This window comes from Pezoporus occidentalis, unplaced genomic scaffold (assembly GCF_034315485.1).
Source record: "Pezoporus occidentalis ecotype Australia unplaced genomic scaffold, CSIRO_AGI_Poc_V1 ctg86, whole genome shotgun sequence".
NCBI lineage: Eukaryota > Metazoa > Chordata > Aves > Psittaciformes > Psittacidae > Pezoporus > Pezoporus occidentalis.
The window spans coordinates 3931507-3945053 of NW_026916220.1; the positions used below are offsets into that span (position 1 = coordinate 3931507).

General features: G+C 39.9%; 1 protein-coding gene across 2 annotated transcripts in view; it reads right to left on the reverse strand.

Annotated features, from left to right (window-relative positions):
• The window catches only part of COMMD10 (COMM domain containing 10), a 121219-nt gene that overhangs the window by 95784 nt on the left and 11888 nt on the right, over positions 1–13547 (reverse strand). For both annotated transcript variants that reach the window (XM_062604478.1, XM_062604477.1), the window contains one exon: positions 579–689. In XM_062604478.1, coding sequence (XP_062460462.1) covers positions 579–689 — 111 coding nt within the window. The remainder of the gene's footprint in view (positions 1–578; positions 690–13547) is intronic.

Consider the following 13547-nt stretch of genomic DNA (forward strand, 5'->3'; position numbering starts at 1 on the left):
CACTAGTCACAGACCTCCAGCTAGATTCTGCCCCATTGACCACAACTCTCTGCCTTCTTCCTTCCAACCAGTTCTTGATCCACCTCACTACCTGATCATCAAGCCCACACTTCCTTAGCTTATCTATGAGGATGCTGTGGGAGACAGTGTCATTCATCATTCATATAAATACATCATTAGCACAGAAAGGTTGCAAGTGATGACTAATATCTTAACTGCACACATGGTAGAAAGTTGCAAGCTACTAAGCATTAGAGGTGTAAGAGGTACCAATCACGTGCTAGGTGATAAAAATAGATTAACTACAGAGTTATAGAGACCTAAAATAACCACATTCATATTTCTGCATTATATTACAGTCCAAAGAGTTGGTAACACAGCTGTCAGCCTACCCAATATATATACTATCACATCAGTACTTCACAATTCCAAGTGCTTACTATAATTTTATAAAATACAAAAAAGAAACCACAGGCAAGGCTAACAATGAACACGAGTTCCAACTGATGCCTCAGAACCTGGAACAGAAGAGCATCACCACAACTCACTCCAACTCTGCCAGGCATGCATTTTCTTACCTTTGAGTCTTCATTGTTCACTCCCAGTTCTAGCACAGCTTGAGGAGACTTCAACTTTGCTTGCATGGACTCTGCCAGTTGAAGATTAAGCTGCCATCCAATTGTTTCAAGCTATAGAACACAAACGCAGATTACAATCAGATGGTGAAGAGCCATTCAGGTCAACTTTCAATGTTGTGCATGATCTGGGTCAGTGAACACAATGTCAGGCTCCTCAAATCTTAAGCATTTTTATGCAATGCATATTCTGCAACTTCTCCTGGATTCCAAGACAGATTTGCTTCTCTCTTGTGCTATTTATCATTCCAGCTGCCTGTGACCACTCAAAATAAAGCAACTTCATATGCTTCAAATCTGCTGGAACCAATCCACAAAACATAACTAAAACAAGGTAGTTTCCCCTTCTTGTGGAAGTTTATCAGCAAAGCTGCAGATTTGATTTCATATTTATTTTTCATTTAGGAAAAAGAAAAAACTACCAGTAAATGGTAAACCAGCTAAAAATCATAATTTCTCAATCAACAGATCTACTCATGTGTGTTCTAGCATATACAGATGTTAATGACAAAAATAATTCTGTTCTTTTTAAATTGTTACTATTGAAAAGCCAAAAACCAGTTAAGTATGTCAGCAACAGAATTTTAGCAGAAAGCTACACAAAAATACATTTTAAATTGCTTTCTAATCCATTAATCTAAAATTATACTCTAACATTATCAAGCTACATTTCATGCATAAATGAAATATACAAGAACAGAGCTAAAAGTCACAGAATCATAGAATTGCTAGGGTTTGAAAGGACCTCTGGAGATCATCTAGCCCAACTCTTTCGTGAAATAACCTACTACGCCTTCTCAAATAAAGAAAAGCAGAAAACTAAAGTCTTCCCATCTGGCAAGCTAATTTGTATAGAAGTTCTTTTTAATCTTGTGCCTCTCCTCTGCTAGAAAAGACTATGTCCGACTTGGTAAAAGTGAAAGCGAACCACATCTCAATTAATCTCTTGCCAGTCCAAAAATTCAGCTAAAATCATCAACAACATAAAGCCATCCCAGAGGCACTGTACTCTGAACAGGAGAGAAGCCAATACATGCCCTACATTCTACGGTGTCAGTAATCTCTAGATCAAAAGATAAGAAAGAAAGTGGCAGAAACATCTTCTACGGGCTCAAAGAAAATTTCCAAAATTTGTTGCAGCTATGCCATTTACATTTACACATTAATGTCTTATAATGCATTTCTCTGTATAATTGCATCGACATTGCATCGACATTAAGCCAATTATGTAAAAAACACTGAAAGCTATACAAATAAGTATACCGAAAGGAAAATTACATGTCATGACCTATCAACCACCCCTTCGAGTCCAAGATGGTTAAGGTGTTCAGCCAAGGCCAAACAAAGTTAATGTAAAGAGAGAATCTCAGGCTGACTTTATGTCATACAGGAATCAGACAATAGGAAGAACTTCACCACATTTGCCTGCAGTCGGTAAGCTGCTCGGCAATCAATGCCCCTATTCAGGCTTCATTCTGCAGTAAAAAGAAGGAAACATATTAATCAGGTCAATGAAAGCATGCTTACAACACAAACGGCCACAGCTAAAACACTGTAAATGTGGCCTAGTTCATTTTGTGGTAGACATAGTTTTAGTATGCCCACAGCCAATGAACTAAGTATGCTTTAAAAGACAAATTTTATAAATTCTAAAAGCAGATTTATTTTTAACCATAATTCTCTGGTTTGATTTCCTCTAAATAAAAGGCCATTGACAAACCCAAAAGTACAGTGCAGTACAAATTAGATTGTGTGGATGTGCCCAAGTCAGTCAAATAATAGACAAGTCTGCTAATCCCCTGTGCTGGTCAGTATTTCAAATCCTCCAGCAACTTACAGCAGAATCACAGCTGGAAAACGGTTTCTGTCTCCATGAATTTCAACCAAATCAAATAAATAAATCACCTCTGCTTCACTAAAGAGCGGAAAGATCTTGACATCCTGCCCTACTAGGTTTTCAATCAAGAATATCAGTTCATAGAATCATAGAATAGTTATGGTTGGAAAGGACCTTAAGATCATCAAGTTCAAAGCCCACCGCCACAGGCAGGGACACCTCACACTAAACCATGTCACCCAAGGCTCTGCCCAACCCGGCCTTGAACACTGCCAGGGATGGAGCATTCACAACCTCCCTGGGCAACCCATTTCCAGGGCCTCACCGCCCTTACCGTAAAGAACTTCTTCCTTATAACTAACCTGAACTTCCTGTGTTTAAGTTGACCCCTTGTCCTAACACTACAGTCCCTAATGCATCTCTGTAGCCCCCCCTTCAGATACTGGAAGGCTGCTATGAGGCCTCCACGCAGCCTTCTCTTCTCCAGGCTGAACAGCCCCAACTTTCTCAGCCTGTCTTCACACAGGAGGTGCTCCAGTCCCCTGATCATCCTCATGGCCCTCCTCTGGACTGGTTCCAACAGTTCCACGTCCTTTTCATGTTGAGGACACCACAACTGCACACAGTACTCCAGGTGACATCTCGCAAGAGCAAAGAGGCAGGATCACCTCCTTCGACCTGCTGGTCATGCTCCTTTTGATGCAGCCCAGGATACAGTTGGCTTTCTGGGCTGCAAGCACACACTGAAGCCTGCTCATGTTCATTTTCTCATTGACCAACACCTCCAAGTCCTTCTCCACAGGGCTGCTCTGAATCTCTTTTTTGCCCAACCTGTAGCTGTGCCTGGGATTGCTCTGACCCGGGTGTAGGACCTTGCACTTGGCATGGTTAAATTTCATAAGGATGGCATCAGCCCACCTCACAAGCATGTCAAGGTCCCTCTGGATGGCATTCCTTCCCTCCAGCGTACCAACCGAACCACACACCTTGGTGTCATCGGCAAACTTGCTGAGGGCACACTCAATCCCACTGTCCATGTCAGCAACGAAGATGCTGAACAAGACTGGTCCCAACACCGATCCCTGAGGGACACCACTCATTACTGGTCTCCAGCCGGACATTGAGCTGTTGACCACAACTCTTTGCGTGTGGCCATCCAGCCAGTTCTTTATCCATCGAGTGGTCCATCCATCAAATTGCTGTCTGTCCAATTTAGAGACAAGGATGTCGTGTGGGACAGTGTCAAACGCTTTGCACAAGTCCAGATAGATGACATCAACTGCTCTACCCCTGTCCATTAGTTCTGTAGCCCCATCATAGAAGGCCACCAGATTGGTGAGGCAGGATTTCCCCTTAGTGAAGCCATGCTGGCTGTCACCAAGCACCTTGTTGTTTTTCATGTGCCTTAGCATGCCTTCCAGGAGAATCTGCTCCAAGATTTTGCCAGGCACAGAGGTGAGACTGACTGGTCTGTAATTCCCCGCGTCATCCATTTTCCCCTTCTTGAAAATGGGGATTATATTTCCCTTTTTCCAGTCATCGGGAACTTCACCTGACTGCTACGATTTTTCAAATATGATGGAGAGTGGCTGAGCAACTTCATTTGCCAGCTCCTTCAGGACCCTCGGATGGATTTCATCAGGTCCTATGGACTTGTGCATGTTCAGGTTCTTAAGATGGTCTCGAACCAGATCCTCTCCTACAGTGGGCCCAAGGTCTTCATTCTCACAGTCCCTGCATTTGCCTTCCAGGATTTGGCTGGTGTGGTCAGAGCCTTTGCCAGTGAAGACTGAGGCAAAGAAGTCATTAAGAAACTCAGTTTTCTCCAAATCCAGGGTAGCCAGTTCTCCTGATAGGAGAGGGCCCTCCTATCAGAGAGGGCCCACGTTGTCTCTAGCCTGCCTTGTATCACAATGGACCTACAGAATCCCTCCTGTTATCTTTCACATCCCTAGCCAAGTTTAACTGGGCCTTAGCTTTTCTAACCTGGTCCCTAGCTTGCCAGACAACATCCCTGTACTTTTCCCAGGCCACCTGTCCTTGCTTCCACTTTTTATAAGCCTCTTTTTTCCCCTTCTAAGTTTCCTCAGCAGTTCCTTATTCACCCATGGAGGTCTCCTGGCCCTCCAGCTGCACTTCCTTCTGGTTGGGATGCAACACTCCTGAGCTTGTAGCAGGTGAACCTTGAATAACAACCAACAGCCTTGGCCCCTCTGCCCTCTAGGGCTGTATCCCATGGAACCTTACTAAGCAGGTTCCTGAAGAGGCCAAAGTCTGTTCTCTTGAAGTTCCGGGCAGTGAGCTTGCTGCACGCTTTTCTCACTGTCGTGAGGATCTCAAATTCGAGCATCTCATGATCGCTGTATCCAAGGCTGCCCTGGAGCGTCACATTTCCAACGAGCCCTTCCCTGTTGGTGAGCACGAGGTCAAGCATGGCACCTCTCCTTGTCGGCTCCCCTATTACTTGCAGAAGGAATTTGTCTTCCACACAATCGAGGAACCTCCTGGATTGCTTGTGCTGGGCTGTACCGTCCCTCCAACAGATGTCAGGGTGGTTGAAGTCACCCATGAGGACACGGGCCTGAGAGCGCGAGGCTGTTCCTATCTGTCTACAGAGCGCTTCATCCACAGAGTCCTCTTGATCAGGCGGTCTGTAACAGATCCCCACAGTAATGTCCCCCACAGCTGTTCTCCCTGAAGTTCAGTTGAGTTAAAGAGCCCTATCAAAAGTGAAAATGATGAACAGGAAGGACCCAAATGCTGACATATCAGCTAATGGCAGGAGCATCCCAAAGCAGGCATCAGGAAACAATACCATCTATTTTGACAAAACACCTACTCACTAAGGTAATGGAAACAGTGAGCAAGCTCTGGAATATGATGGCTCTTCATATCACAGTCACTACGGTTCAAGCCCTACACTCCTGAATTTAGAAATCACTTTCTCGCAGTTATTTCAACAGTTTATTATAGTAACACAGAAATCAAGCCTTAATCAGGTTAGCAGCTTATCCAGGGTTATAAAACAATGCCTCTAGAGACAAGAACAATATCCCAGGAAGTCTGAATTTTAAAAACTTTCCTAAAGCTCCCAAACAGTGTACTGTATGTAGCATAAAAATCAAACCATCCAAAGTAAAGAAATTCAAATTTATGCCTTCTATTTCACTTTCAATACACATCTGTCTAGGAATATTATAGAAGGCTCAAAACAAATACTATATATGTGGTAGCACAGTGGCCTGAGTTTATAGCTGAACAGCTGCCATAACTCTTTTTATATTGCTTTACCTTAAAATGAGTTTGTTTTCCTGTATAATTCATGCATTGTTTCTGTTTTAAATATAGTTGTATGAGAACAATGCATAGCATTTGGTAACCATGAAGTGGTACATATTTTAGAACTTTTTTTTTTCTAAAATGAAAGGATTAAAACATAATTTTAACTTCTAATATAAAATTTGATATAGAAAACAAATGTTGGGAGACACTATATGAAGCCAGAATCTGCAATATATTACCTGAAAAGCATTTACTGGGGAGGGGGAATGTATGTCTCCATAGCTAGCATGAAAATAAAACCATGGTTTTAGTTACTGTCTTAGCTTCTTTTTTACAATTTCTTATCAGTAGCTTAGAAATGTGCAAGCTACCTTGCCACTACAACAATAAACACTTCTGAAAACATACTGTAATTTAGTGCTGTAAGTTGTCACTGGTATCTCTGGCACTTACTAAACCTCAGGGTTACATTTAGAAAATAAAAAACAGGTACAGGAATAACATAAATGCTAAATAAAACCAATATTAAGCCCATATGAAAATGCTTCAGATATGCTCCCTGAACCCTATGGCAAATGATTCAGGGCGACAAAATGTGAGGAAGCTTTCAACAGCTCTAGTAATCCTCAGTTCCCATGTCCATTTTGTTCCACTCAGGATTCTGAAGAGGATACCATGACAGCTGGGAGTAACAGGCATGCAAGAACCAATGCACTTCTTCCTTCCAGCACTCACTCAATACTTACCCATAGAAAAGGTGTTATACCTACTAAACCATCCCTATATCCCCTACATAGTGCTTCCCAGTGATCATCCATGCTTGTCCGAGGGGCAGATGCATGATAGAGAGCTGCCATATCCCCTAATTTGACAGGATCTGACTCTTTATCCATAGGTCACTAACACCTTTACAGGTATATAAATGCATCATCTCTGGTCTGTGATATCCACAGTCATTCTCCTCCAGTGTAAAACACAGGTGTTTCCAACTCATGCCCACTGTACTTTCCACCAGACTGCTTTCTATACAAAACAGCAGATAAGTAGTAGAGCATAGTATTTTACGTATTAGGATAAGATGATCAGCAATCTAACATAACTGTACTAAAATGTTTGATTCAAAGTCCCCCTCTGGAAAAACCCTACGTACACTAAATGTCAAGTCAGCTTTCACAGCTTATCTAATCCGAATTTTAGGCATGATCTCCAACCCAATAAAAGATTTCACATAGCCAAAATTAGCTCCCACCATTTATCTCATCACTTACAGCCCACTATGGTTTTACATTCTGTCGTCTTTCTCACATATTTTCACCATAGTTTCTTACTTTCACTTTTGACTGTCCATAAACATTACTACAAATTACACTAAACTGAGAAGAAACTCAAGAAATCAGAAAAATATGGCAAGTTTCTGTATTATTGTCAGAAAAAAAAAAGTCTTCTCCTTCGTCAACTATGTAAAGATACTTATAGTCTTCAATAAGAAATCAAATAGCTGTTCTTTGGCAAAGGAATTCAGGCTAAAAAAAAAATAAAAAATAAAAATTCAAGGAGAAAACAATCACCTTAGCTATACAAGAATCAGTCAAAAACTGAGAACTACAATTTGAAAGTGAAAGCAGACGGGATGAAGACCAGAACAGGCATGTTGAGGGGCTCCAACCCAAACGACCAAAACCAGAGTCAAAGTGACTGAGAAACTCAAGCTGAAAAAAAATAAAAAATAAAAAATGGCAGGGACCTTAAATTAATAAAAGAAAATAAGTGAGAATACTGTAAAAAAAAAAAGGAGGGGGGAGAGAAACTCAAAAGAGGAAACAGAATTTCAGAAAATACATAATCACCTCAAATGTCTTCCCAATTCTTCCAACTTCAGCCTTTCAAAACTTCTGGAGCACGGTTCAGTATTTTTACATAAGCAGATGGAAAGCCAGTACTGAAGCAGGGAAAGGGGATACATTTTTATTTTACTTACATGTACTCCTGTCTGTCTCTACAGCCATGAAAACTGGAAACTTGTTTTAATTTTAAAGGGAAAACTGGAATTTTCATACAAATGACCCACTCCTGGAAGGTGAAGCTTTCAGAAGGCTATCTAATATCATGAATGCATCATTACAGGACCTATATGAAATTAGTACTGCTGCCGTCAGAACTCACTGAATGTGGCAGTTTATTTCTTCCCAGAGTGCAAGCAGGATGCCAGGCATCACACAAACCACTATTCGTCACCTATGGGTAATCCATGATTCAGCATCTATATTTCCCTTAAGAAAATGTTGTAACCATTTCAGTAAAAAAAAAGCACTGAACCTGCAAGAATTACAGTATGGATATACTGCCTGGACACACAAAATCAACACGACTGAGGTTTTTATAAGTGCCAGACATTCAGGCAGGCATGAAATAGCTGATGGTACTACAGATCAAATTTAACATATTAAGAGCTAACTATTTCATTTAGATTCTTGCACTCCATTCTCTTGCAAGATTTTTGTTTTCAGAACACCTAGCTTTCCCTAAATAGAATATTATGTACTTCATTTCTGCATAATACTAAAACATAAAAACCAGTCTTCAGTTAATGAGAGAATAATGACAGAACTCAGAACACATACACGATTTGGAACATGCGGGCAAATGCAATTAATCAGAACTGTAGGTTAAATGTAATTTAACAACGCACTATAGACACACAGGGAAGATCATGAACATCCTGGAATATCTATTATTAGCCTTTCAGACAAAGAAAAGGCTGGTTAGAATTTAGCAAAAAGCAAGAAAAAGAATTCTCAAAATGAAGAGTTTCATCCTAAAGATTAGACGGCGATTCAGAGCAGCCCTGTGGAGGACTTAGGGGTGTTGGTCGATGAGAAACTTAACATGAGCTGGCTTCAGTGTGCACTTGCAGTCCTGAAAGCCAACCATATCCTGGGCTACATCAAAAGGAGCATGACCAGCAGGTGGAAGGAGGTGATCCTGCCCCTCTACTCTGCTCTTGTGAGACCTCACCTGGAGTATTGTGTGCAGTTCTGGCGTCCTCAACATAAAAAGGACCTGGAACTGTTGGAACAAGTCCAGAGGAGGGCCACGAGGATGATCAGGGGGCTGGAGCACCTCCTGTATGAAGATAGGCTGAGAAAGTTGGGGCTGTTCAGCCTGGAGAAGGGAAGGCTGCTTGGAGACCTCATAGCAGCCTTCCAGCATCTGAAGGGGGCCTACAAGGATGCCAGAATGGGCTCAAACTTAAATAGGGGAAGTTCAGGTTAGATATAAGGAAGAAGATTTTTATTGTGAGGGTGGTGAGGCACTGGCACAGGTTGCCAGAAGAAGTGGTAAATGCTCCATCCCTGGAAGCATTCCAAGGCCAGGCTGGACAGAGCCTTGGGCAACATGGTCTAGAACTGAAGCATCCTTGTCCATGGCAGGGGTGTTGGACCTTAAGGTCCTTTCCAATCCTAACTATTCTATGATTTTATGATTCTATTTCTCCCATTGTCAATTGGTTCTGGTTGAGTTTGTCTGTCTGGACTTTCTCTTTAAAGAGAGATAAATAAATAAATAAACAAATAAATAAGGAAAACGTGCCTTTTTAGAGAGCAAATGCTATCCATCACCCTGAAGTTGCTACGGGGCTGCTGAAGCTTTCCAACCTGAGGGATGAGAATTTTAAAGCAAACTGAGTTTGTGGCCCACAGTCAGAAGTAAAAGCCAGTAAGAGTAATCTTTAGAATAGCTAGGTTACATGTTGTAAATATTGAGAAAATAAACATGTATTAAGGAAATTATGGGACGATACTAAATCTTCTTCATCTAGTTCATAATACGGTATCAGTTTAGTTGAATTGGCCTCTAGTGACATTACTAATTTGAGCACAGCTGAAAATAAATCTTCTTTTCGAAAATTAAAATACTGGCACAAAACTGAGTGCTTCTAATAATCTACTTCTTGTCATATTGGCAGTGCTGAAGGACCTGATTAATATAGACATCTCCATTCTTGATTACCAGCAGCTTCCTAGGGCACAGAATGCAGGTTTAGACTTGCATAGCTGAGAAGTAACATCCAAGCCTCCTGACTGAGTCAATACTCAAAGAGCCTCTTCAGGGTAGTTTAAGAGCATCTACAGTTACTTTCCTTCATAGGCAGTGTGAGGACAGGCTAAAGCACTATAATTGACCTCTTTTTCATGCAGTTTTTAAAAACTGCATAACAAAACATCAAAACAACTTTCTTACTTTTTACAAGTACCACAGAGAACAGTTTCCTGTTAGGCAGAAGCCTAAGAACCTATTTCAGATAAAGTACGATGGTTACAGTAATACAGAAATTGGTTTCATACTCCACCAGTGCTCTACTGGCCCAATCAGTATTTTTAAGTACTTCACTCCCTATTTTAAGAAGCCATTCAGTTCAAAATTATCATTATTTGTGGTAACTTAGATGTTACTGGACATGAGATTATGCTTTCATATCCTGAGAACAACATCTATATGCTTGCTTCTAGAAACCTTTTTCTGTAAAAAGAAAACAAAATAGTATTCAAATGTAATGGCACTATTTTTCAGATTTACACTCCCCTCATCTACTTCTATCAAATCTGGTATATCTGCAAGAGCACTGTATCAGTTTACAGAGCAATCACTCTTGGAAGTAAGTTCTGCTTCACTACATCAGTGCTGGAGTGCTCACTTCGTTAAAAGGCTACGTTAACTCAGCATTGGTAATTAAAGATTCCAAAGTCTAAACTTCTACTATTATAGTATTTAGAGTAACTAACACTACAGAAAAATGCGTAACAGGGGCATTCTGGACAACCCAGCCTTCAGTCTGTTCTTGAAGAAGTAGATTTATGACAGCTGGCAAAATGAGGTTCAAGAACTACCCTCAAACAGCCTTAGTTTGAGCAAAAACTATTAGATACTTTAAAGACAGAGCCTGACAAATTCAGAGTGCACTAGATGATGTGACTGCTTGAGGTAAGGGAGAAAATTAGCCATGTCTCTGCCCCCATGTACCTCAGAAAGAAATCTATGCTGTCCCCAAAGGTAACGATTACAGAAAGAGAAAAAAATTAAATTCTGTTATAACAAATGAGATTAGAATTTCTCTGATTAACTCTGAGACTAACTCATCCATTTCAGCTATTTTTCCCCCTAATTTGAGAGGAACAGTCAAACTTTAAAGACGAAAATATTTCCTGGAACAACCAGAAAGAGGTTTTTATGTAAATATTACTATCACTGATGCTGTTATGAACAGTGAAGTGAGAGATAATGGGATATAAAAGACATCTTTGGCAAATCTTCTCGTATTATTAAGACAGCACGTACCACACTCACACAAAACATTTAAAAATGTTTTCCAACTAAAAAAGTATTTTGAGAAAATAATCCATTATGTAAGGAGTTTTCTGGTGCAGATCTTTCACTTACAATACACTTATTTCAGCTGTTCTAACCAAATAACCTGAGGAAGATGAATATTGATATCCTTTCATTCAGTTTAATTCTTGACAGAGTAACTCCCATAGCCCCTCTACTGAAGACCAAGTAGTCCTCACTGCATTAAAATAAAGTCAGAATATTCATATTTTAAAGTTTGGGGGTCCCCTCTCTTCATCTTTCAACAGCCAAAGTGAAAAAAATGTACTTAGTCATAATTACATAAAGAGCTTTCATTTAAAGAAAGTACTTCAACACTTATGTATGATTTTAATAAATTATCAGTTTTGTATGGATGAGATAGGACTAAAGGTGTATTACATGTTAAGAAAAGCACTGGTCTACACACACTAACTTCAGACCTGTGTCACACCAACATAAAGCTAGAACAAACCAGTAAGTCTGCTCTTTAAAATTTACAGCCTAGCATGCTAATTCCAGTCATCATCAGCACACTCAGCATTGCAGAATCTAAACTGCAAATTATATATGAAAATGTCAATTTTGCTTGCTGTGATGATGAAAATAATTTAGGTAAGACGCCAAGGGAAGGATGACAAAAAACATGTCTGACTGTGAACTTCCTTCAAAAACTCTCATCGTCTGCTTAAGAAAAGCATGCCAGTGCAGAGGAGACACCAGCATGATGAAGCCAGAAGTGTACTCAACACAGCAAACAACTATTAAAACAGAAAAAAAAGGTGCATGTTTTAAGAGAAAGGCATAATCATCACAGCTAGGGTCTTCATCACAAAAATATTCTGTAATCAGGAAGAGAGTGTTTCCTTTAAGATGAACCCCAGATCAAACACCAGCTTCCAACTGATGGGAGACTCTAGCACTGAGGACACTGGAGATGACTGCATGAACATACTGATTTCTATTCTTTATTGCTGCTACTGACTCCAGCTGTATTAAGATGGCATGGATATCTTAGAAGGAAATTCTGGATGTTGCAGCTTCCTTTCAGCAGGCCTCACTGTACCTTCCTATACCCCTTAGCAAGAAAACCAGTTTCTGAGAAAACTACTTTCAGAGTTTTCCCATATGGCTTCAAACAGCCAGTCAACATATAGAACTGACAGCTCTATCAAGAATTTTAGGTACGAAATTTCACTAGTTGCATTCCCACACATCATTATATTAAGTAATGCTGTCTGAAGGCTATAAAAAACTTCTCCTGCTTGGCAACATAGCAGTCCCATCTTTTCCATTATATGTATTTTAAAGATGCCCTGAACAGTTTTCTAAAACAAGAAAGCTATGAGGCACTTAGTTTGACCTGTCTTTAAAAGGTCTATGCAGAGTACAGAGTTATACACATAACATAATGGGGATGGGGTTAGAAGCAACAGAAAATTGATGAAAAATTGCCATGACAACTCAGAGTAAACCCTACTAAAAATCTAGGTCTTCTTCACACAGAACAAAACACATTCTATTCTAATCAATACCTGCCCTGATTTATGAACTGATACGTTACCAAAGACTTGAAAACTGGATCAGATTGGTATCAAGACTATTACTACTGGCCTACCATTCTAGAGCCCAAACTAAGAATGTATTCAAAGAAAAAAAACTCTAATACAAATACTGTCATTCTAATTGACTAGGATTGTACTATACAGCAGAAATAATTTAAAAAGGGTCTGCCATGAGTAAAGTCTCAAAGAACCAATCAATGTAACAGAATAATAAACATAATTAATAACCTTGTGCAGCTGAAGACTGCCTATAATTATAAAGTGAAGAAAAACGAAAAGATGGAATGAGAAAAAAGATACTAGTAAACAGTACAGCCTTAGTTTAATGCTAACTATTCATTTCTCAAGACAGTAAAGCCCCACCAGCTAAGCAGTCTGAATTAAAAAAAAAAAAACAACAAAAAAGACCTGTACTCAAAAGAGAACATTTTTTTCTCTAACAATTAGAAGTAATGTTCCGCATACCAGAGAAAACTTCACTTAATCAGTATTCTGGAAAATACCTATTCTGTTGTTACTCTAAGAAACTCAGTTTGGCTTGTCATCCAGAATATCAGCCAGCACATTACCACCTACATCTCTTGCATATAACTTAGAGACTCAGAACACTAGTTTTTACCAACTTGTAGTCTGCAGAGAAGAATCCGGACTTAGAGAAATAACATGGTAATACAAGCAAAATATCTGTAAGAAATTGCTTCTCTTAGTGGTCTGGAGTCTAAATCTGAGCACTTCTTCAAGCCAAAAGATACACTGGCCTACTCGCTCAGAAATGGAGATAAGCCAAATTAATTAGTAATACAATGAAGTAATAATCCTCAGCAGTCAGCTACCCACCAGATTTGGCCATGCTAATCAATC